A 25,497-nucleotide genomic window follows, 5' to 3' on the forward strand; every position below is an offset into this window, starting at 1 on the left:
GGGCAGCAAGATGATAAGAAAAAGAGTCAACATGGGAGAGAGAAGATGGCAGGCAACACAACGGAAAGGCTGGAGGAACCTAAAGAAAGTATGCAGGAGGGGCGCAGAGCTAAGGTTTTTCCTTGCACCTTCCTGTGAACACTCAGCTCTTCTTCACCAGCCCAGGGCAGTGCCTTCCACACCAGAGCCTTGAGTAAATTAGAAAAACGTTTCCCCACTGAGATGTAGTTGGGAAGAACAAGGCTTGACAAGTACAGTGTACCTTTGTGCATAAAATAGGTGCCCCTTTCCATCAAGTAGATGCAGCTCCTTCAGCCCCCATGTGCCCCTTCAGTCTCTCCATCAGCATCTTTGTGCAGGCTACAAGCCACACAACTGTACTTAGTGATCCTAATTCAGACCCTATCTCCATCCACCACCAGGCAAGCACCCACTTGCTAGACTCTTCAATTCTCCAGGTGACCCACATCAATTCTCGAGAAAACTATTTTCTGCCTGATTCCAGCCTACAGGTATTATCATGTGAGATAATTTCTTCCTCCAATCTGTCTGAAAATCTAGCAGTTACGTATTCCTGTGCATTAATAGAGAGCTATCCCATCCCCTGATTTGTTAGTGAGTCAGAATTGAGGGAGGAAACTCCCACTCTCAACCCTGCCAGCAGTGAAAATCTGCAGAGATTTTCCATAGAAGCTGGAGATTGGGGCAGAAAAGCCCCCAGTCAGAGGATATCTGGCTTTGGGAGGCAGAGCACATCATGAAAACAAGGGATTCCTGTAGCATATAAAGAAAAAATTCAGGCACCTAGAGTGAGCCATTCAATCCTTCCTTACCTCCTTCCTTTACCACGAACAAAACGAGATGAGTTAAATAGTTGCCAAAAATTTGATCACAAATTTTCTTCTGTCCCTACTACCAAACATGTTCAAGCTTTCCATCCACCCCTTTCTAAACATAATGTCCTCGTGCCACTCCAAGTTGGCTTTATGCCAAAATGTAGAGAAAAAGAGTTGCTTTGTAGTAGCAATGGGCCAAGATTAGATATGGTACATCCAAGAAAAAGAGTACACCAGGGAGTAATCTGTGTCTCACCTAATGGCCAGGCACAGCCTTATGAGATTGAGTCTAATAATGCAAGTCAAAATGTCAACATATCCCAGGAAACAGTAGGGCAGATCTGAGCAGAGGTGTTGACATTTTTATTGTAGTCCCTGGACTCTCTTGCTCTTCTGGAAATGCACACTCAGAGATGATTATGGTGCACTAACTCCCCCAGGAACACATACAGCTCCTTTCTCAAGCTCTTCCCTGACTTCAGGCATTTTCTTCTTTAGATTTTCAAAAACAAAACAATAATTTTATTACAAAACGGCTGAAACAAGAAGTAGCTCAGATTATCAGTAACTGATAAGCACGTTGGTTTTTATGTTTGTGTATTTTGCCCACTTCCAAGGGCCTGAGTGTGATAATTACCTATGGTTTGATGATGAAAATAAAGATGCTTTAGCTGAGATATTTGTTAGTATTTTCCAGATTACCTTAGAATCCATGAGGACTGGCCCACCTAAAACTGATTTAGGTCAGTAAATCTGTAAGAAAGTTCAGAAAGGGGTCAACATGAAAATAAACAGGAAAACTATCTTGTTTTATTCTGCTGCCCACATTTGCTTGGGTTTCACGTAGAGAAACAAGCAGCTGTCACAGTCAATCACCACACAGGTGAAATGGGAGGCACGAGTGGAGAAGGATTATTTGTTGGCCAGAGGCTAAGGGGATACTGGAGTAGGAATCAATCCGGATCAAAGAAGCAATAACAATGGAAATGTCCATTAATAGACTGTGAAAATATGAAGAGTTGACTGAGGAAGAAGTCCCTGGGAGACTGAAGACTTCATCATTTCAACCATGTAAATGACTGCATTTCCCATTAATCTCATCAAGTGAAAGAAGTTAACCAAAAGGAAATGGGGCCGTTCCTCAAAGCCTGGGAAGCCCAGGAGGCAGAATTGAGTGGCACGAGAGTAGTTCCCCTCACTGTTTCAATCCTACCTCTTTCTCTTTGGGAAGACTAGAAAGGAAACAAGAATTAACATTGCTCCATGTGCCTTTAATCCCAAAGGAAATAAGGACAGATTTAGGATTATGCTCCTGGATTATGGAGGCTGCTCTATGTTATGATCATTTAACAGAGTTGACACTACATATTTATTAAGGCATGAACACAATTGTGTAAACATGAATGGATCTGGTCAAATAAGTGGTTCACCAGGCACCAAAGCTGCATGGTAGTCATTGCGATAGGCAGAGGAATGCCCCCTCAAAGATGTCCAAGCCCTAATCCTTGGAATTTGTGAAAATGTTGTTTTACATAGGAAAGGGGACTTTGCAGGTGTGATTGGGTTGAAGACCTTGAGATGAGGGGGTTAGCCTGGGCGATCCAGGTGGGCTGAATCTAATCTTAGGGGTGATCCAGGTGGGCTGAATCTAATCTTAGGGATTTGTAAAAGTGGAGAAACTTTTCCTCTGAGTTCAGTCAGAGGGCTAAGTGATGACAGAAGACGGTTCTGGGAGACACATGTGGCTGGCTTCGAAGATGGATGACGGAAAAATAAGCCAAGGAATGTGGGCAGCTTCTAGAAGCTGGAAAAGCAAGGAGACCCCAGAAAAGAAGGCAGCCCTGATGACGCCTTGATCTTAGCTCATTGAGGCCTGTGTCAAGTTACTGACCTGTAGAATTTGTCAGGTAATAAATTTGTGTTGTTTAAGCTACAAAATTTGTGGTAATTGGCTACAGAAGCAATAGAAAATGAATAGTCATGAAGGCCCATGTAGCCCCGACCTATGCTCCTGCCTTTCAATTCCCAAGCTCCTACCTCCAGCCCTGCTCTGGCCAGCACCTGTCTGCCTACCTGAGCTCCCTGCTAGCAACTGGCTCCTTTCTTCTTCCTCCTCCATTTCTAGCCTTGTGACCTACATTTTTCTTTATTTTCTTTCTTTCTGTTTTGAGACGAAGTCTTGCTTTGCCACCCAGGCCGGAGTGCAGTGGCACGATATCGGCTCACTGCAACCTCTGCCTTGTGGGCTCAAGCCTCAGCCTCCTCTGCCTCAGCCTCCTGGGTAACTGGGATTACAGGTGTCCACAACCACACCTGGCTAATTTTTTGTATTTTTAGTACAGACAGAGTTTCACCATGTTAGCCAGGCTGGTCTCGAACTCCTGACCTCAAGTGATACGCCCACCTTGGCCTCTCAAAGTGCTAGGATTATAGGCATGAGCCACTGTTCCCAGCCTCTTCTTTGCTTTCAATGGGTCAGCTCCAAATCTCAGTTCCAGGCTCAAGTCCTACAGAAAGATTGCCTGGTCAACCCCTCCAGCCCTGGTTATTCTTAAACTCAGGGCCCATCTGCACTACCTTCATTGCACAGCTTTCCCTTGAAATCTTCGAGTAATTATTTCTGTCTCAGTGTGGGTGGGGTTGCACTAGGTATCATGCATAAGGTTTAAATGTCTCTGAGATGAAAGACTGTGACTCAGAGTTTACTAGGGAGCTGGAAGCTTGGAGTGGCCTCCCCATATTCCCTTTACCTTTGTCCCCAGGGTGTGTATCTTCTCACAGGAGCCAAATCCCAAGATGTGTCTACCAAGGGCCCTGCCTCTGGAGGCAGAGATCTGTTTGATTCCCAGACTTCTCCAGATGATACTTTCTTTGGAGAATTTTAACAAGAGGCTGCTATGGTCCAGGGCCTCCATTCCCTGCCTCCCTAGATCCCTAAATCCTGGATCCACTTGGAGATTATGTCTGCAAATGGAAACTCTGGATCCAGCCCTGGCTAGGTACCCAGGCTGTCATAATTTTAGTCCAGCTGGGAAAATTCCTTTGTGTTTGTTCCATGATCTCATCTTTTTTTCCACAGTCCTAGGAGGAGGGGAAGGGCCAGGAGACAGGCGGTGCTGATCCTAAGCCGTCAGCTGCTTGGGTGTATCTAGGTCTTTATCCATTTCTTTATTCAGATCTTTTTCTCACTTGTTACTTCCTCAAAACAGAGGACATCTCATTATTCTAAGGAGTAACATCAGTGCCTCAGAACTCCCCAGAGGGCTCCTTGGCTTCCTATCATTCCCACAGAAAACAGTCTGCTGGAGTCTAAGTTTCCCATCCAGCATAAGCTCAACTGTAAACATCAAGACACAAAGGACTTGAAGATGTGGACGAGAGAAAGAGCTGAAAACACTCATCCTTGAGAGAGAAGGGACAGAATCAGCACCTTTCCCCTCTGGTGTCCTGAGGGACTTCTTTCCCATCTCCCAGCCCCACATCAATGCTGCTGCCCCTGGCTTTGTAGTGACACAGGGTAGGCGCTGAATTAGAAAATCAGCATAAGGACTGGCAGTGTTTTAGCTCACCCAGCAGTGCCACCTCTTCCTAGCTGTGCACAAAGCCGCTGTCCACCTTTCCAGCTGTAAGACACAACCCAAGGGAAAGAGACTGCATTTCTGATGTCACTCACATTATAGAGTGAGGCCAGTAGGCAGGTGTCTCCAGGTATGAATGCCTAAGTGAGAGCAGCTTACAAAGAAGACACCAGGCTTGGAGGCTAAGGTGAGTGGGGGAAGTCTCTATGTCAGTCAGGTTCTCATGCAACACAAACATAAGGACTGGGTTTGAATTTAGTCAGTGCTGGGGTAGATTTTAGACCTACCATTAATGCTTGTCAGTGGCATGGGTGCAAGCCTTTATTTATTTATTTATTTATTTATTTATTGTTTTTGAGATGGAGTCTAGCTTTGTCATCCAGGCTGGAGTGCATTGGCACGATCTCAGCTCATTGCAATCCCACATCCCAGGTTCAAGTGATTCTCCTACCTCATCCTCCCGAGTAGCTGGGATTACAAGTGCCCGCCACCATGCCCAGCTAATTTTTGTATTTTTAGTAGAGACGGGGTTTCACTGTGTTGGCCAAGCTGGTCTTGAACTCCTGACCTCGTGATCCGCCCACCTCAGCCTGCCAAACTGCTGGGATTACAAGCATGAGCTACCACACCCAGCCGGGTGCAAGGCTTTTTAAAATTAGAATGTCATTGCTGGGTGGCCAGGACACAGCCCCAAATAAAGCTTTTATGGGGCTGGAGAAAGGGCCAGAGTGTATCTACACACAGCTTCACTCCTTCCACTCCTGACAGTTTGTGTTGTAAATACTTTGTGTTTGAAATGTTTTAAAGTACCCTTTTAGTGAACTGAAATTCCAAGAAACAGTGTAAAGTTGTAAAGATCTTCACACACACATACGTTGGCAACGAGAAGAAGTGTAGAGAGATGATGGGCCAAAAAAATTTGAGTTCTATCGACGGTCTAACAATAAGAACAGTGATAATAATAACAACAACAATTTGTTGGCTAGTATGTGCTAGTCACTGCACTAAGTAGTTCACTTATTTAATTTTATAATCACCATAGAGGCTAAGTATCAGTAATACCATTATTTTATAGCTGAGTAAACGGGCTCAGAGAGAGTAACAAAGAAGAGCAGATTTATGGCCCGTGACAAGCAAGTCTAGAGCCAGAATTCAAACACAGGCAGGCCAACTCCATAGCTTATGCTTTGCACCATGGGAGGAGGGGAAGTGCAGTGGAGACGGCAAAGCAGTGCCCTTGGGTAGACGGCTGATGCCATTGGGAAGCCTGATGACTGTGTGTGTCCTGGGAGAGCAGCCACTTGGATTTCCAGGCCTCGCTCCCTGACCTCCTGCACCCTTTCTGCTCTCCATCTTTGCAAACATGAAGCAGAGGCCCACTCTAAAGGAAGCTAATTTCTGGACTCAAAACTCTGACTTTCATTAATTTCATGATCACAGCCGGAGAAATGTGCACAAGTGAGGGTCCTCAGAGTGGCAGCTCAGAAAGGTTTGCAGGAAGCCTTTAAAAGGGGTCTTGGGGCACAACCTCTGGGTGTGACACAGACGGATCAGCCTACGTTTGGGGGCTTCTGGGTCACGTGCACTAATGCCCTCTCTCCCTCTCTCTCTTTTTTCTGTATTCCTCCCCTTCCTGTATTTCTCTATTTCTCCCTCTCTCATATTTGAATTTTTTTCTGTTCTTTCTCTGTTCCTGTTGTTTCCTTCTTGTTTTCTCCCTAAATGTCAATGTCCGTTGCCATGTTGTCTTCCTTAATCTGCTCCTCTGTTTTTCTTTCTTCCTTTTTTTTTTCTTTTTTGAGATGGAGCCTCGCTCTGTCATCCAGGCTGGAGTGCAGTGGCATGATTTCGGCTCACTGCGACCTCTACCTCCCAGGTTCAAGCGATTCTCATGCCTCAGCTTTGCAGGTAGCTGAGATTACAGATGCCTGCACCTGGCTTATTTTTGTATTTTTAGTAGAGACAAGGTTTCACCATGTTGGCCAGGCTGGTCTTGAACTCCTGACCTCAAGTGTTCCCCCTGCCTCGGCCTCCCAAAATGCTGAGATTACAGGCATGAGCCATCATCCCCAGCCTTCTCTCTTCTTAATAATGGCTTTCTATGTCTTTCACTTCTCTGATACCCTCACTCTGTTTCTCCATGACTTTCCTATTCCTATTTTGTTATCTTTTTTTATTGCCGTTTCTTTCTGCTTTTCTGTTTATCACTTGCTGGCTACTTGCCTTTCTCTATTCTCTGTCTCTGTCCCTGTTTCTTCTGTTTCAAGGTCAATGGTTCTCTGTCTCTATCTCTCTGTTTCTGCCTCTCCATCTGTCTTTTGTTTCCCTTGCATGCAGAGCCCCAGCCTGTGGATCATGGCAAATCTGAGCCAGCCCTCTGAATTCGTCCTCTCGGGCTTCTCCTCCTTTGGTGAGCTGCAGGCTCTTCTGTATGGCCCCTTCCTCGTGCTTTATCTTCTCGCCTTCATTGGAAACACCATCATCATAGTTATGGTCATAGCTGACACCCACCTACATACACCCATGTACTTCTTCCTGGGCAATTTTTCCCTGCTGGAGATCTTGGTAACCATGACTGCAGTGCCCAGGATGCTCTCAGACCTGCTGGTCCCCCACAAAGTCATTACCTTCAGTGGCTGCATGGTCCAGTTCTACTTCTACTTTTCCCTGGGTTCCACCTCCTTCCTCATCCTGACAGACATGGCCCTTGACCGCTTTGTGGCCATCTGCCACCCACTGCACTATGGCACTCTGATGAGCCGGGCTGTGTGTGTCCGGCTGGCTGGGGCTGCCTGGGCAGCTCCATTCCTAGCCATGGTACCCACTGTCCTCTCCCGAGCTCATCTTAATTACTGCCACGGCAACGTCATTAACCACTTCTTCTGTGACAATGCACCTCTCCTGCAGTTGTCCTGCTCTGACACTCGCCTGTTGGAATTCTGGGACTTTCTGATGGCCTTGGCCTTTGTCCTCAGCTCCTTCCTGGTGACTCTCATCTCCTATGGCTACATAGTGACCACTGTGCTGCGGATCCCTTCCGCCAGCAGCCGCCAGAAGGCTTTCTCCACCTGCGGGTCTCACCTCACACTGGTCTTCATTGGCTACAGTAGTACCATCTTTCTGTATGTCAGGCCTGGCAAAGCTCATTCTGTGCAAGTCAGGAAGGTTGTGGCCTTGGTGACTTCAGTTCTCACCCCCTTCCTCAATCCCTTTATCCTCACCTTCCGCAATGAGACAGTTAAAACAGTGCTATAGGGGCAGATGCAGAGGCTGAAAGGCCTTTGCAAGGCACAATGATGAGCCCAGGGCCCAGGGGGACCTGGCCTGCCTCCATCGAGCAGTTCTATGGGGAGGGAGACCTCCAGCGAGTGGGAAGACCACTGTTGAGTTTCTTTAGTTTTTTTCCCTCTGAGCAATAACTACAGTGAGCCCTCAGTGCTGCACTGTCTGGCCCAAAGCTCTTATGGGCCACCATGGAAGTGTTCCCTACATCCCCTGGCAGCCGTAAGAACTCTGAGAGTAGCCCAGAGCTTTCAGTAAAGAGAAGTGCATGTGCTTTGCATTTAAGGAAGAGTAGCCAAGAAGTGCTCTATGATCAAGAGGTAGTATCCAATCCCAGTATGTGTGCATGGGTGTGTATGTGTGTACATATGTGTGCATGGGTGTGTATGTATGTACATATTTGTGCATGGGTGTGTATGTGTGTACATATGTGTGCATGCATGTGCATGTTCAGGGTGTGCTTCTCTATCACAGTATGCACCATTGCTGAGTGTATGCACCATAAGTGCTTGGGCTACATGGGATCAAGGGAAGAAGCAAAACTTACCAAAAACAAACTGATTGTTTTTCAATGTGTGTGTGCATGTTGGGAGGAGGACTGGGTCCTTGTATAATTATTCATCCATTTATTCATTCATTTCTTCAATATTGAGTAGGCTGTGTGTGTCAGGCACTGTAACAGGTAGAGGGTAAAAAGGTAAAAAAGGCATAAATTGTTCTTAACCTGACAAAGCTCTTGGCCTAAAGAAGGAAAGAGTGATAAATAGCTGTTTCTAGCACAGTGGGGAAAGTGCAACAGTGGATTCACAGAAGGTATTATGAGCACACAGGAGAGCAACACTGAGACCAGGAGGGGGCTGAGCAACGGCTTCCTGACAAGATGACACCTGAGTAGCACATTGACTATAAGGTGGACACTGTGAGGGTGCAATTCATCAGGTACCTTTGCATCAGGGAAAGACGAAACAGAGAGAAATTAAAACAAGATAAATCTCCACTAGTGAGTAATTATGTGGTTTCCAGAGAGGAGATATTCAGAGTTTAGAAAGACAAAATAAACTTTGCTTCTGTATGATTAGAAACATTCATTTGCCTAAAGGCAAGGGATTGTAATAAACCTAGTAAGTTCACTTATTCAGGCATTATATATCCTATTTTACACACATACGTATTACATTGTACGTTACATAAAATATGAACATTATATTACATTGACATACGTGTGGGTATAAAATTCTTGAAAATCTATTATGTCCCTTGCTGCCTTTGGAGTCAAACATCAGCTCCACTGTCCTCCCTCCTCCAACTATAGCCTGAAATTTTAAAAATCTTCCAGTTACTTTGACCTCAGGATCATGGTGTTCCTTTAGCTTTCACCCACGCAGAATTTTCTAAAGTAGCTCCAATTTAAGTTGTTCTGACACATGGTTTTTGTAAATACATTTTAATTTACCAAATTCCATTTCCCAATTTGTGATATATAAACTACAATCAGGAGTTTATTCGTAGCTACACTTACTTGAAAACAATAAAACTACTAATTTATCACAAATGTCGAGCATTTAAAAAATTCACTATGTGGAAATGAATGAGGTAGGCTCATTTGGAGCTTGGGAGATGTGGCTTGCTTACCAGCCCATTGGTTCTCCTTGTGACCTCCTCTTACCCCAAGCTAACTCCTTCCTAAACAAGGCACCCCTTTCTCTGGCTTTCTGAAAGTGTCTTTCTTTCTTTCTGAGATACCCCTCAGCCAAGTCGGAGGGTCTTTTTACATTCCTAGTTTCAGTTTCTGGACCAAAATTTTGCTTAATTACATAACAGAGCAAAGATTCTGTTGTTTGCAGTTGCTGTTGAATGAATTGATGTTTTTTTCCTCTGTTTATTCTCTGCTTGCTACCTAGAAAAGTAAGTATTTGTAGAGTGAATGAAAGAAGGATGAGTCAATTAAGAATAATTCTACTAACAATATCTTACTTTTGTATACTTTTCATACTTTACAAACCACTTTTACATATATTTTCCATTTGGTTTTACCCTCATAGTAATTCAATTAAATAAAGATTCACTGATCACCCATCATAAGCAAAACACTCCACTCAGCAGTGGCTGTTAAAGATGAAAGAAATGCAGAGTCTGACCTCAAGGGGTTCCATGTACTGAGAGAAATTAAAAAGTGTGGTTAATTTCAATAAAGTGTTTTCCTATAGAGTGTATGAGAGCTCGGAAGGAAAATTTCTGATTCTGAAACTGCAGCAAGCAGTGTTCCTGACCCGCTTTAGCGGGTAAGGGAAACATGGCTGAGAGGAAGAATGAATTGGTCAAAGAAATTGCAGAACTGACAGCACGATCTGGTTCTTCAAACCTTTTTTTCCATCTCCCCATCATTGGAATTTTCTTCTTCCATCTGAATTAAAAGTTGGGTTAATTCAAAGTTGGAACCTCCAGGATCTGAAGCTCCTCAGTTTTGCCTCCTCTAGACCCTTACTGAGCACATAGCTATCAAGATTCTACAAGTTTATAGACTTGTAATGGCAACAATTCTAGTAACCCCTTCCTCACAGTAATTGCACATTTAGTATCCATCACTTGAAAAAAACACATATTGGCAGAAAGCAAGTATAGATTCAATGTTACTTTTAAGTATTTGTGTTTCAGTATCAAAGGCATAGAAGCAACCTAGATGCCCATCAATGGTGGACTGGATAAAGAAAATGTGGTACATATACATTATGGAATACCATGCAGCCATAAAAAAGAGTGAAGGCATGTCCTTTGCAGCAACTCAGATGGAGCTGGAAGCCATTTTCCTAAGCAAATTAAGACAGAAACAAAAAACCAAATACCACATCTTCTCTTATAAATGGGAGCTAAACATTGAGTTTACATGGACACAAAGAAGGGTATAATAGACACTGGAACCTATTTGAGGGTGGAGGGAGGGAGGAGGGTGAGGATTGAAAAACCATCAGGTATTATGCTGATTACTTGGGTGACAAAGTTATCTGTACACCAAACCTCAGCAACACGTAATTTACCCAGGTAACAAACTTGCACATGTACACCTTGAACCCAGAATAAAAGTTGAAAAGAAGGAAAAAAAGATTTGTGTTTTATTTATCACCACTGTTTCCACGAACATTTGAAATAGAGCAAATAATACCTACACATGTAAGATATTTTTATTTTAAATAAATATTTTGATTCTGTTCATATACAATGTTAATTATACAATGGATTCACAGTCCCTTTGCTATGACATCATTTTCCCTGCGAGGTGAGAACAGTTGATGTGGTTGTTTGTCTATGTAAGGTCGTTGGATGTAGATGCACAGATGGCAACAGCCTTTCCACTTCACAGAAGTGGCTTACACTGGGACCTAATTTCAGGGTGGTAGGAGGGCAAGGTTGCTTTCAACACCCAGAACTAATTTAAGTGTAGGCGAAATCATGACAGGATTCCATGAAACTAAAATGTTTTCCCTGGCCCCAAATATCTTCCCACACACCCTTCATTTGTCTGGCATCCTAGTTCTAAATGGCTAACCCAAGAATCCATCCTCACACACGTAAATCCCAGTGGGAAGCCAAAAAAATGGATTTATTTTTTCCAGTTGGGAGGATTAGAGAGCAAGAAATTGAGGGTATGAACGTTTTTGAAGAAGGAAGACAAAGGCATATAATCACTTTTCAAAGGAAAGTCAGGCCTGGATCTTGCAGTGGTTGGTAGTAACATCAAGACCCCGCACAGATGGGATTTTAGGAGTGGTGAGGTGAAAAACCCTCTGGGTCAAACTAAGAAAATGTCAGTGTTGCCTATAGTGGACTAGATTCATATCAATCTAATTCACTAATTCTTTCAGCACTAGGTTTTCTGATGTACGTATGTTTTTCTCAACAATGCCTGACAGGTATTGAGGAATGGTGGTCGTGGCTCAGTGGTCTGATAGTAAATGTTTAGCCGCCTCTCCCCATTTGCTGACTTCTAGCATTTGCCAACTTCCTGGTGTCAATATTTTCACCATGTCCAATTTTAAGCTACCAAGACGACATCTGAAGTTGGAGTTAGGGAAAGATGCCCCACCGTACAGCCCCATATAGTATTTCCACCACGCTGAGACAGGTGGCCTAAATAACCTCAATCTCATGGACAAAAGTACCATGCAGCAAAGTAATTCGGAGTTTTGAATACGAATCACCTTTGTTTTTAGCATAACTTATTTGATTTTGAGTTTCTGTTATCTAATTTTATTATCATGGTGGTGTTTAATTCCTGCCAATTTAACGGTCCATTTCCAGGCATTTCCATACATCCTCTGAAATCTAGGCAGAGGTTCCCAAAGCTCAACTCTTGTCTTCTGCCACACCACGTGGAAGCTGCCAATGCTTGGGGCTTGCACCCTCTGAAGCAATGAACTGAGCTGTACCTTCTTTCCTTTTAGCCACGACTGGAGCTGGAGTGGCTGGGATGCAGGGCACCAAGTCCTGATGCTGCGCAGAGCAGCAGGGCCCTGGGCCTGGCCCATTAACTATTTTTCCCTCCTAGGCCTCTGGGCTGTGATGAAAGGGGCTGCTGTGAAGGTCTCTGACATGTCCTGTAAACATTTTCCCCATTGCCTTGGCTACTAACATTCGGGTCCTCATGTCCACCTGAGACCACCTCAGCCTGGACTTCATTGTCCGTATCACTGTCAGCATTTTGGTCAAAATCATTCAACAAGTCTCTAGGAACTTCCAAACTTTCCCATACCTTCCTGTCTTCTTCTGAGCCCTCCAAACTATTCCAGTCTCTGCCAGTTAGCCAGTTCCAAACTCCCTTCCACATTCTCAGGAGTCTTGTAGCAATGCCCCGGTATGGGTTCTCTACGGGGCTCCAGAACACCACTAGCATCCTACCTCTGGGTTTCCCTTAGATCCTGCTCCCCAGTCAATGCTGCATTGCTATCATTCTCCTTCCCTTGAGTTAGACACCTGCCAGGTCCTATGGAGGTAAAGCTCATGTCATTGCCCTTATAAGGGAACTTATGAATTATTTTATCTGATAAACACAGGATCCTCCATATATGAGGGGACCTGGCTTCTTCACTAGCCCCTGAGCAGCTCACCACTCACACCTGTGTTTCTGCCACTTCCCTCATTCAGTGGACAACTCACCCAGAAGTTCTTGGGTTGCCCAACCCTGGGGGTGAGTCCAAAGGACAGTATATGAGGCCCTTGTCCTTGTTATGGAGGAAGTTGGCTGTGATCTAAGGAGAGGGGACACCACCGATTTCCTTCCCTCTCCTCCACAGACACAGAAGGCAGATCCCCCCATTCTCAGCCTCATCCCCATGCCTCCCTTTTGTTGGAGGACCTGACCGAACCAGCCCTAAAGGGGTATAACACATGACTAATTCAGCTGCTGGCAGAGAGGGAAATCAAGCATTTCAGAAAAGCTAAGCTCTCTGAACTTGCTTAGGTTATTTGCAAAATTAAAGGCAATACAGTTTCAGCGCTGAAGGTAAATAGCACCTTTGGTGACTACAATATGATTGCCCTAGGCAAGCAGAGATTTCTACACTGATGTACACACTGAAGTTTCTTGTAATCAAATATGCCCTGTTATTTCAGTGAGTGGAGCATCTCATAGATGACACTTACAGGTCCCCTGGGGGGCTTGGGTCTGATTAGTGATCATACCCATGGCCAGTCTCCAGAAACCCACTCATTAATCTCGTCTCTGTAGGCTTTGGTTGTCTATACAATATACCATTTTATGTCTATGTTATTTTACACACTCAGTTGCCTCTCTCAGGAATTCACTTTTCCTCTTCTCAGCCTATAAAACTGTTCTTTGGACCTCAAAAAGTCATTTCAACTTAACTTTCAACTTAATCAAAAGAAATGGGGCATTCCCCGAGAGCTTTGCCTTCAGGAACTCAGAGGAAGTAACGCTGAGGTTTGACGTAAGGATTTTTTCTTAAGATTTGAACCATACAGTGAAGAAAGGGGCTGCCTCCCACAGCTGGGAATGGTCCATCTCTGGACTTGGTTCAATGTAGTTTTGTCTGTGTGTGGGTTCTGAGCTCCCTATGTTAGGTGTCGTGCCTTATAGATCTTTGTTTTTCCTGTACCTAGAATATAGTAGATGTTCAATAAATGCTAGCTGTCATTAATCATGAGGTTTATATGAATTTCGAACATGAGTTAGCACGATAACCTAAACATGGAATGTCATCTTAGTTGATGGTAAGAAATGCAGTCAACAGGGCAAGAGAAAAGGTTTCCCACTGCACTACATCTCAGTTAGTTGTCTAAGCCATAAAAAATGATGAGTTCATGTCCTTTGTAGGGACATGGATGAAGCTGGAAAACATCATTCTCAGTAAACTATCACAAGGACAAAAAACCAAACACTGCATGTTCTCACTCATAGGTGGGAACTGAACAATGAGAACACATGGACACAGGAAGGGGAACATCACACACCGGGGACTGTTGTGGGGTGGGGGGAGAGGGGAGGGATAGCATTAGGAGATATACCTAATGTTAAATGACGAGTTACTGGGTGCAGCACACCAACATGGCACACGTATACATATGTAACTAACCTGCACATTGTGCACATGTACCCTAAAACTTAAAATATAATAAAATAGGGGTGGAGCCAAGATGGCGGAATAGGAACAGCTCTGGTCTCCAGCTCCCAGCCCCAGCGACACAGAAGACTGGTGATTTCTGCATTTCTGCTTGAGGTACCGGTTTCATCTCACTAGGGAGTGCCTAACAGTGGGTGCAGGACAGTCGGTGAAGTGCACTGTGCGCGAGCCGAAGCAGGGCGAGGCATTGCCTCACTCGGGAAGCACAAGGGGTCAGGGAGTTCCCTTTCCTAGTCAAAGAAAGGGGAAACAGACGGCACCTGGAATATCGGGTCAGTCCCATCCTAATACGGCGCTTTTCCAACGGGCCTGGAAAACGGCACACTAGGAGATTGTGTCCCACACCTGGCTCGGAGGGTCCTAAGCCCACGGAGTCTCGCTGATTGCTAGCACAGCAGTCTGAGATCAAGCTGCAAGGCGGCAGCGAGGCTGGGGGAGGGGCGCCCGCCATTGCCCAGGCTTGCTTAGGTAAACAAAGCAGCCAGGAAGCTCGAACTGGGTGGAGCCCACCACAGCTCAAGGAGGCCTGCCTGCCTCTGTAGGCTCCACCTCTGGGGGCAGGACACAGACAAACAAAAACCCAGCAAGAACCTCCACAGACTTAAATGTCCCTGTCTGACTGACAGCTTTGAAGAGAGTAGTGGTTCTCCCAGCACGCAGCTGGAGATCTGAGAACGGACAGACTGCCTCCTAAAGTGGGTCCCTCACCCCTGAGCAGCCTAACTGGGAGGCACCCCCCCAGTAGGGACAGACTGACACCTCACTCAACCGGGTACTCCTCTGAGACAAAACTTTCAGAGGAACTATCAGACAGCTGAATTTGTGGTCTCAGGAAAATCCGCTGTTCTGCAGCCACCGCTGCTGACACGCAGCCAAACAGGGTCTGGAGTGGACCTCTAGTAAACTCCAACAGACCTGCAGCTGAGGGTCCTGTCTGGTAGAAGGAAAACTAACAAACAGAAAGGACATCCACACCAAAAATCCATCTGTACATCACCATCATCAAAGACAAAAAGTAGATAAAACCGCAAAGATGGGGAAAAAACAGACCAAAAAAACTGGAAACTCTAAAAAACAGAGCACCTCTCCTCCTCCAAAGGAACGCAGTTCCTCACCAGCAACAGAACAAAGCTGGATGGAGGATGACTTTGATGAGTTGAGAGAAGAAGGCTTCAGACGATCAAACTACTCTGAGCTACGAGAGGAAATTCAAAACAATAGCAAAAAAGTTAAAAACTTTGAAAAAAACTTACAAGACTGGATAACTAGAATAACCAATGGAGAGAAGGGCTTAAAGGAGCTGATGGAGCTGAAAGCCAAGTTTCGAGAACTATGCGAAGATTGCAGAAGCCTCAGTAGCAGATGTGATCAACTGGAAGAAAGGGTATCGCTGATGGAAGATGAAATGAATGAAATGAAGAGAGAAGGAAAGTTTAGAGAAAAAAGAATAAAAAGAAATGAACAAAGCCTCCAAGAAATTTGGGACTATGTGAAAAGACCAAACCTACGTCTGATTGGTGTACCTGAAAATGATGGGGAGAATGGAACCAAGTTGGAAAACACTCTGCAAGATATTATCCAGGAGAACTTCCCCAATCTAGCAAGGCAGGCCAGCATTCAGATTCAGGAAATACAGAGAACGCCACAAAGATACTCCTCGAGAAGGGCAACTCCAAGACACATAATTGTCAGATTCACCAAAGTTGAAATGAAGGAAAAAATGTTAAGGGCAGCCACAGAGAAAGGTCGGGTTACCCACAAAGGGAAGCCCATCAGACTAACAGCTGATCTCTCAGCAGAAACTCTACAAGCCAGAAGAGAGTGGGGGCCGATATTCAACATTCTTAAAGAAAAGAATTTTCAACCCAGAATTTCCTATCCCGCCAAACTAAGCTTCATAAGTGAAGGAGAAATAAAATACTTTACAGACAAGCAAACGCTGAGTGATTTTGTCACCACCAGGCCTGCCCTAAAAGAGCTCCTGAAGGAAGCACTAAACATGGAAAGGAACAACCGGTACCAGCCACTGCAAAAACATGCCAAACTGTAAAGACCATCGAGGCTAGGAAGAAACTATAGCATCTAATGAGCAAAATAACCAACTAACATCATAATGACAGGATCAGATTCACACATAACAATATTCACGTTAAATGTAAATGGGCTAAATGCTCCAATCAAAAGACACAGACTGGCAAACTGGAAAGGGAGTCAGGACCCATCAGTGTGCTGTATTCAGGAAACCCATCTCACGTGCAGAGACACACATAGACTCAAAATAAAGGGATGGAGGAAGATCTATCAGGCAACTGGAAAACAAAAAAAGGCAGGGGTTGCAATCCTAGTCTCTGATAAAACAGACTTTAAACCAACAAAGATCAAAAGAGACAAAGAAGGCCATTACATAATGGTAAAGGGATCAATTCAACAAGAAGAGCTAACTATCCTAAATATATATGCACCCAACACAGGAGCACCCAGATTCATAAAGCAAGTCCTCAGTGACCTACAAAGGGACTTAAACTCCCATACAATAATAATGGGAGATTTTAACACCCCACTGTCAGCATTAGACAGATCAACGAGACAGAAAGTTAACAAGGATATCCAGGAATTGAACTCAGCTCTACATAAAGTGGACCTAATAGACATCTACAGAACTCTCCACCCCAAGTCAACAGAATATACATTTTTTTCAGCACCACACCACACCTATTCCAAAATTGACCACATAGTTGGAAGTAAAGCTCTCCTCAGCAAATGTAAAAGAACAGAAATTATAACAAACTGTCTCTCAGATCACAGTGCAATCAAACTAGAACTCACGTTTAAGAAACTCACTCAAAACCGCTCAACTACATGGAAACTGAACAACCTGCTCCTGAAAGACTATTGGGTACATAATGAAATGAAGGCAGAAATAAAGATGTTCTTTGAAACCAATGAGAACAAAGACACAACATACCAGAATCTCTGGGACACGTTCAAAGCAGTGTGTAGAGGGAAATTTATAGCACTAAATGCCCACAAGAGAAAGCAGGAAAGATCCAAAATTGACACCCTAACATCACAATTAAAAGAACTAGAAAAGCAAGAGCAAACACATTCAAAAGCTAGCAGAAGGCTAGAAATAACTAAAATCAGAGCAGAACTGAAGGAAATAGAGACACAAAAGCCCTTCAAAAAATTAATGAATCCAGGAGCTGGTTTTTTGAAAAGATCAACAAAATTGATGGACCGCTAGCAAGACTAATAAAGAAGAAAAGAGAGAAGAAACAAATAGATGCAATAAAAAATGAAAAAGGGGATATCACCACCGATCCCACAGAAATACAATCTACCATCAGAGAATACTACAAACACCTCTATGCAAATAAACTAGAAAATCTAGAAGAAATGGATAAATTCCTCGACAAATACACCCTCCCAAGACTAAACCAGGAAGAAGTTGAATCTCTGAATAGACCAATAACAGGTTCTGAAATTGTGGCAATAATCAATAGCTTACCAACCAAAAAGAGTCCAGGACCTGATGGATTCACAGCTGAATTCTACCAGAGGTACAAGGAGGAACTGGTACCATTCCTTCTGAAACTATTCCAATCGATAGAAAAAGAGGGAATCCTCCCTAACACATTTTACGAAGCCAGCATCGTCCTGATACCAAAACCTGGCAGAGACATAACCAAAAAAGAGAATTTTAGACCAATATCCTTGATGAACATTGATGTAAAAATCCTCAGTAAAATACTGGCAAACCGAATCCAGCAGCACATCAAAAAGCTTATCCACCATGATCAAGTGGGCTTCATCCCTGGGATGCAAGGCTGGTTCAACATACGCAAATCAATAAATGTAATCCAGCATATAAACAGAACCAAAGACAAAAACCACATGATTATCTCAATAGATGCAGAAAAGGCCTTTGACAAAATTCAACAACCCTTCATGCTAAAAACTCTCAATAAATTAGGTATTGATGGGACGTATCTCAAAATAATAAGAGCTATCTACGATAAACCCACAGCCAATATCATACTGAATGGGCAAAAACTGGAAGCATTCCCTCTGAAAACTGGCACAAGGCAGGGATGCCCTCTCTCACCGCTCCTATTCAACATAGTACTGGAAGTTCTGGCCAGAGCAATCAGGCAGGAGAAGGAAATAAAGGGTATTCAATTAGGAAAAGAGGAAGTCAAATTGTCCCTGTTTGCAGATGATATGATTGTATATCTAGAAAACCCCATTGTCTCAGCCCAAAATCTCCTTAAGCTGATTAGCAACTTCAACAAAGTCTCAGGATACAAAATTAATGTACAAAAATCACAAGCATTCTTGTACACCAATAACAGACAAACAGAGAGCCAAATCATGAGTGAACTCCCATTCACAATTGCTTCAAAGAGAATAAAATACCTAGGAATCCAACTCACAAGGGATGTGAAGGACCTCTTCAAGGAGAACTACAAACCACTGCTCAATGAAATAAAAGAGGATACAAACAAATGGAAGAACATTCCATGCTCATGGGTTGGAAGAATCAATATCGTGAAAATGGCCATACTGCCCAAGGTAATTTATAGATTCAATGCCATCCCCATCAAGCTACCAGTGACTTTCTTCACAGAATTGGAAAAAACTACTTTAAAGTTCATATGGAACCAAAAAAGAGCCCGCATCGCCAAGTCAATCCTAAGCCAAAAGAACAAAGCTGGAGGCATCACGCTACCTGACTTTAAACTATACTACAAGGCTACAGTAGCCAAAACAGCACGGTACTGGTACCACAATAGAGACATAGATCAATGGAACAGAACAGAGCCCTCAGAAATGATGCCGCATAGCTACAACTATCTGATCTTTGACAAACCTGACAAAAACAAGAAATGGGGAAAGGATTCCCTATTTAATAAATGGTGCTGGGAAAACTGGCTAGCCATATGTAGAAAGCTGCAACTGGATCCCTTCCTTACACCTTATACAAAAATTAATTCAAGATGGATTAAAGACTTATATGTTAGACCTAAAGCCATTAAAATCCTACAAGAAAACCTAGGCAATACCATTCAGGACATAGGCGTGGGCAAGGACTTCATGTCTAAAACACCAAAAGCAATGGCAACAAAAGCCAAAATCGACAAATGGGATCTCATTAAACTAAAGAGCTTCTGCACAGCAAAAGAAACTATCATCAGAGTGAACAGACAACCCACAGAATGGGAGAAAATTTTTGCAACCTACTCATCTGACAAAGGGCTAATATCCAGAATCTACAATGAACTCAAACAAGTTTACAAGAAAAAAACAAACAACCCCATCAAAAAGTGGGCAGAGGACATGAACAGACACTTCTCAAAAGAAGACATTTATGCAGCCAAAAAACACATGAAGAAATGCTCATCATCACTGGCCATCAGAGAAATGCAAATCAAAACCACAGTGAGATACCATCTCACACCAGTTAGAATGGCCATCATTAAAAAATCAGGAAACAACAGGTGCTGGAGAGGATGTGGAGAAATAGGAACACTTTTACACTGTTGGTGGGACTGTAAACTAGTTCAACCATTGTGGAAGTCAGTGTGGTGATTCCTCAGGGATCTCGAACTAGAAATACCATTTGACCCAGCCATCCCATTACTGGGTATATACCCAAAGGACTATAAATCATGCTGCTATAAAGACACATGCACACGTATGTTTATTGCGGCACTATTCACAATAGCAAAGAGTTGGAACCAACCCAAATGTCCAACAACGATAGACTGGATTAAGAAAATGTGGCACATATACACTATGGAATACTATGCAGCCATAAAAAATGATGAGTTCGTGTCCTTTGTAGGGACATGGATGAAACTGGAAAACATCATTCTCAGTAAACTATCGCAAGGACAAAAAACCAAACACCGCATGTTCTCACTCATAGGTGGGAATTGAACAATGAGAACTCATGGACACAGAAAGGGGAACATCACACTCCGGGGACTGTTGTGGGGTGGGGGGAGGGGGGAGGGACAGCATTAGGAGATACACCTAATGCTAAATGACGAGTTAATGGGTGCAGGAAATCAACATGGCACATGGATACATATGCAACAAACCTGCACATTGTGCACATGTACCCTAAAACCCTAAAGTATAATTAAAAAAAATAAATAAATAAATAAAACTGTTAAAAAAAATAAATAAATAAAAATAAAATAAAATAAATAAATAAATAAACTAGTACCTCAGTCAGTTCCAAGATGCGCCTAACAGGAACCAAACAAAGCAATGTGGAAGGCAAGAGTTCTGGAAACAGTTTGATGCAAACTCCTATTTGTAAACCTGACTATTTTGGAGGGGAATGCGTAGATATCTTTGCTTACCTGCTAGTCTGCCTGCATAACTGAAAAAGGCAGAACTGGGACAATGGGTGAAGGTTAGAGGAAGTCACACTGAAGTCTGACATAAGGATTTCTTCTTAAAATTTAGAACCATGCAGTGAAGAAAGGGGCTGCCTCCCACAGCTGGGCATGCTCCATCCCTGGACTTGGTTCAAGCAGAGTCCCTAAGCCAGTCTGATCAGTGTGTTGCAGTGGGGATGCCTGCACTGAGACAGAGGGAGGCAGGCCTGCATGACCTAGAAACTCCCTTGCAATTCCATGAAGCTGTGGTTTACTTACATCATGTCTTAAACCTGGGGAGCCTTTATATAACAGCTACTTTGATCTGGAACTGGAATCCCAAGATCCCTCCCAGCAAGTTGCAGGATTTTTAAAAAATTATTTTTTCGTTTCTACCTATCCAGGAGTCTCATTTGACATTGTGCACATTGACGACCATGCCACATTAAGACAAATGTCTGGAACCAATATATCTAGACATCTCTAGGTGACGTCCACATAGAATTCTAACAGCGAGTCAGAGGCTGGGCCATTGATTGAAGTCACTCAAGAAGCTTAAAGTCAGACTAGGATGACAGTCTTCAGGGTCTTTATCCTGGTTACTACTGTCTCCGGAAATGGGACCTGGGATAAAGGTCACTAAGGGAAGATGGCTCCAATAATAGCAAATGTGTCCCCAAATTCCCTCTTCCAATGCCCTTCACGTTGTTGAGATTGGAACAAGGTTTTTTTTTATACAATTTCCTGTTTGAAATCTCTACCAGCAAATTGTCTAGCTCAGCGTTACTCAGATATTAATGTGCATAGGAGTCACCCGGGGATCCTGCAAAAATGCAGATTCTGATTTAGGAGGTCTCAGGTGGGGCCTGAGATTCTGCATCTCCAATAACCTCCCAGGTGATGCCAGTGCTGTTTCAAGCATCACACTTTGAAGAGCAAAGAACCACAGGCAAGGCTGTGGGGCAGGTCAGGCTGCATGATGCTGGATTCCATGGGGTGATTGCTGTGAAGGCCCAAAGCTAGTCAGACCTTCCCCAAAACTGACCAGAGATCCCACTTCCAAGGAAATCCTATGAAAAACAGGAGATAGCCTGCTATAGGCTATTGATTATTTTTAGTTTTTTAAGAGGGGAATGTGCAGAGAAGAGAGAGTAGCAGGAAGGAATCCCTGGGGAGGACACTGAGTGACTCCTGTGCTGATTATTTTAGGAGGAGAAGCTGAGGAAAAGTATCTGCATCTCAGAAGGAGATAATTACTTTCCACTTAGCTCTTCAGTTTTTCAGGAAGTTTGCAAGGAGGGCAAGTAATTAGTCTCTTGAGAGGTGAAAGAGACAAGTTCTCAGGAAGAAAAACTTTTCCCTGCTGGTCTTTAGGGCAGAATCAGAAGTATCTGCCCACTTTTGGCAAGGCCCACAAATGCAAAAACATACTGTGGTGGTTGAAAAAAAAAAAGAGCTATGTTAGAGATCAAGCTAAATGGCAGAGACAGTAAGACAGTGGTGCCTCCAGGCTCTGTGTCCTGGAACACTTCCCCTGCAGCCATTCTTCATAGTCTTGGCCCTGTGGGGTGGCTCCCACACTGTGACACCGCACTGCAAGTTATGAGCAGGGCCTCTCCTCTAGGGATCCTGTGGACAGAGCCAGCTTCAGAAACGAGAGGAAGTTTGCATCTACTCTTTGCCTTGCTTTGCTAATCCTAGCCCAGCCCAGTTGAGACTCAGTCTAGTAAAAGAAACCAGACCCAGAGCTCTTCCTGCCCCTACCATCTTCCCATGACTTCCCACGCCATCCAGATTTCCGAGGAATGCCTCTCTTATCAGCCCTCCCACCCCGTTACCCACAACACCAGTCCCACTCCGTTTACTCCTTCTCGTCTGACTTCTACCATCTTTGCTTCTACCATCCAGGGGCCGTGGTAATCTGGCCAGGCTGCTCTCAGGAAACCCAACCTCAGAAGGCCTGGGCAACTGGTCCTCCTTCTGGAACTTGGATCTAAGATTCTGCAGTAGAAGGGAAGTAGTGGCCCCACGGGAAGGGGAAGGCAGCAAGTCTGAGAGTGTGGACGCAGCTCAGCTTTCCCCCACTCTCAAGTGCATGAAAAAGGTAAGGTCTTCATGACTTTCTATAAAAGAGTTGGAGGAGTGGCTCCCAGAGAGCCATTTCTGTGGAAAGGCAAGAGGCTCTGGGGCCAGATGGAAGAAGTGGGCAGCCTGGGTGTGACTGGTGCTTCCATCCAGGAGCAGTCAGGCCGAGAGATGGGAGCCAACAGAGGCACATGGCTCCTCCTGTGTTGGGGTGCCAGGCCTCTCTGCTCTTCTTAGAGCACTTCCCATTTTCAGAACTCTATCTTAGACCTTGAAGCCAGGTCCTGAAATGGAAACACACCCAAAGTAAAGGGAACTTAAAAGAACGCAAGCAAAACCATAGAGCTAAGAAAGAAAAGTTTTAATAGGACATTTTAATAATAGCCACATTTACTGAGCTCTTACTTAATGTACCAGACCCTGCACTAAGAGCCTTATTTGTTTGGATTATCTCTTTTAATTAATACCATCCCATTGTACTCACTCCACATTCCCTATCCATTCCTTAACTATCTCAGGTGCACAGAAACTTGCCTTTGTGACATTCTAACAATGTGTGTCCATTAGTTCTCTGCAGTGCAGGAGAAGAAACTTGCATGAAGATGAGGGAGCAGCAGAAAATGAGAAAAAAGAGAGTGAGGAGCTCCAGCTTGGGCATGTGGGTGCCCACCTGCAGCAAGTCTACTCCTCGTGACTTGTCAGGTGCTCTCTAGCCCTGTCAAGGGCTCACCCTCTCACCTACAGGCTGCTGGGTCTCCAAGGAAGATCCTTTTGGTCACATCCTCAATGACCTCCTTGACCTTCTCATTCCGGAAGGTGAAGATGAAGGGGTTGAGGAAAGGGGTTACCACTGCAGTCACCAGGGCCACCACCTTGTTGAGGTATGTGGAGTGGCCCTTGCCTGGCCTTACGTAGATGAAGATGGCACTGCCGTAGCCCAGAACCACCACTGTGAGGTGAGAGGCACAGGTGGAGAAGGCCTTCAGGCACCCAGGGGAGGAAGGGATATGCAGCACTGCAGCCACAATGAGGACGTAGGAGAGGATGATAAACAGCATGGTGGTCAGCACAAAGAGCAGGGACAGGAAGAGGTCCACGCGCTCAATGTGGCGGGTGTCAGAGCAGGCAAGCTTGAGCAGCGGGGCAGAGTCACAGAAGTAGCGGCCGATGATGTTAGGGCCACAGAACCACAGTCGTGTTTTCTGCAGTGTGGGAGAGACAATGGATTGGAAACCAACCACCCAACAGGCCACCACCAGCTTCACACACACTGGACCATTCATGATGGTTGGGTAGCGCAGGGGGCGGCAGATGGCCACATAGCAATCAAAGCCCATGACCGTATCAGGAAGTTGGCAGAGCCCAGGGAGAAGTAAAAGACTGGGTTAGGCATTGGGCCAGGGCCATGGTCTTGTGAGTGTATAGCAAGTCTGCCAGCATCCTAGGTACCACAGTGGAGGTGACCACCATCTCCATGAGGGAGAAGTTGCAGAGGAAGAAGTACATGGGTGAGTGAAGGCGAGAGTCAAGGCAAGTGAGGCTGATGATGGCCAGGTTGCCCAGCAGCGTCAGCACACATATCAACAGGATCAGAGCAAACAGCAGAACCTGGAATTCATGGAGGTAAGAAAATCCCAGGAGCACAAACTCCCTGACAATGCTGTAGTTACCCATTGCACTTGATGCCCATTCTATGTGACACCTGTGAGGGGTTGAGAAATGTTAGCAGGAGATTGCCATCAACCTCTCTCTCAATCAGGTCCCCATAGTGCTGGCCTGGCTCCCCACGCACACTAGCCTGTGTGCACAGTTGACCCCAGAAGACACATTCCCAAAAGGCAGGAGTTTCCCTGGGGCGAGGAATGGATTACTGGCTGGGATGAGCAGATTTATGACTTGGCCACCTCTACATTATCACCATTCTTAAGCTCTTCCTCTTCTGTCTTCTACTCATTGATTATATTGTACAACACACTTAATAAGCTCCAACTCTGTGCAAGACATTTGGCTGGGTCTGAGGATGAAGGGGTAAACACTTCCTAACTGCCAAATTTAATGGTCTGTTGTTCAAATAATAGCTGATATTTACTGTTCTTTCCCTGTGCCAGAAAATGGGCTAGATACCTATACATTATTTCCTTCCATCTTTTTTGCTGAATCCTCATCCTCTTTTTCTTCTCTATAACATGTCAGGTTACAAATAACCCATTTTTGAAGTCACTTCCACCCTTGACTGCAAGGATCCTGCACTCTTGAATTTCTCCTACCATCCTGGGTTCCCTTGTCTGTCTCCTTCTCTAGCTCCCTGTCTTTCTGCCATTTTCTAAACGTGGATGTCCCCACATTTCTTTTCTTATCTTTGTTTAAAAAAATTCTCTATTTTCTCCTTCAGAAATCTCACCTTCTTTAACCAAAGCAATCTTTAAAATGTAAATGAATTTCAAATCTGGATTTTGTCCCCCTCTTGAGTCGTGGCCCACATCTCTAACCACCAGATTGACCATCACCACACATTCAACACATCTAAAGATACACACCTAGTCCTCCCCTCCCGCAAAGGCCATGTTTATGGCTCCCAATTCCCCAGTCATCTGGGCTGGAAACTGGAAGCATCTAGCCCTCCTTTGTTTATCCATAGCCACCACCCTAGTTCAAGGATCTGTTTCCTCTTAATCATTACAACAACATTCTT

General features: G+C 44.4%; 1 protein-coding gene and 1 pseudogene across 1 annotated transcript; one reads left to right on the forward strand and one right to left on the reverse strand.

Annotated features, from left to right (window-relative positions):
• Positions 1-5,953: 5,953 nt before the first annotated feature.
• On the forward strand, positions 5,954-7,669 carry OR6V1 (olfactory receptor family 6 subfamily V member 1). The gene has a single exon (XM_055284327.2). It carries the CDS (start codon positions 6,137-6,139, stop codon positions 7,667-7,669), a length of 1,533 nt encoding a protein of 510 aa, XP_055140302.2. The 5' UTR covers positions 5,954-6,136.
• Positions 7,670-23,539: 15,870 nt separating this feature from the next.
• LOC129485130 (olfactory receptor 6V1-like) lies at positions 23,540-24,479 on the reverse strand (annotated as a pseudogene).
• Between the last annotated feature and the right edge of the window lie 1,018 nt (positions 24,480-25,497).

The sequence above is a fragment of the Symphalangus syndactylus genome, chromosome 6 (assembly GCF_028878055.3).
Source record: "Symphalangus syndactylus isolate Jambi chromosome 6, NHGRI_mSymSyn1-v2.1_pri, whole genome shotgun sequence".
In the NCBI taxonomy this organism is placed as follows: Eukaryota; Metazoa; Chordata; class Mammalia; order Primates; family Hylobatidae; genus Symphalangus; species Symphalangus syndactylus.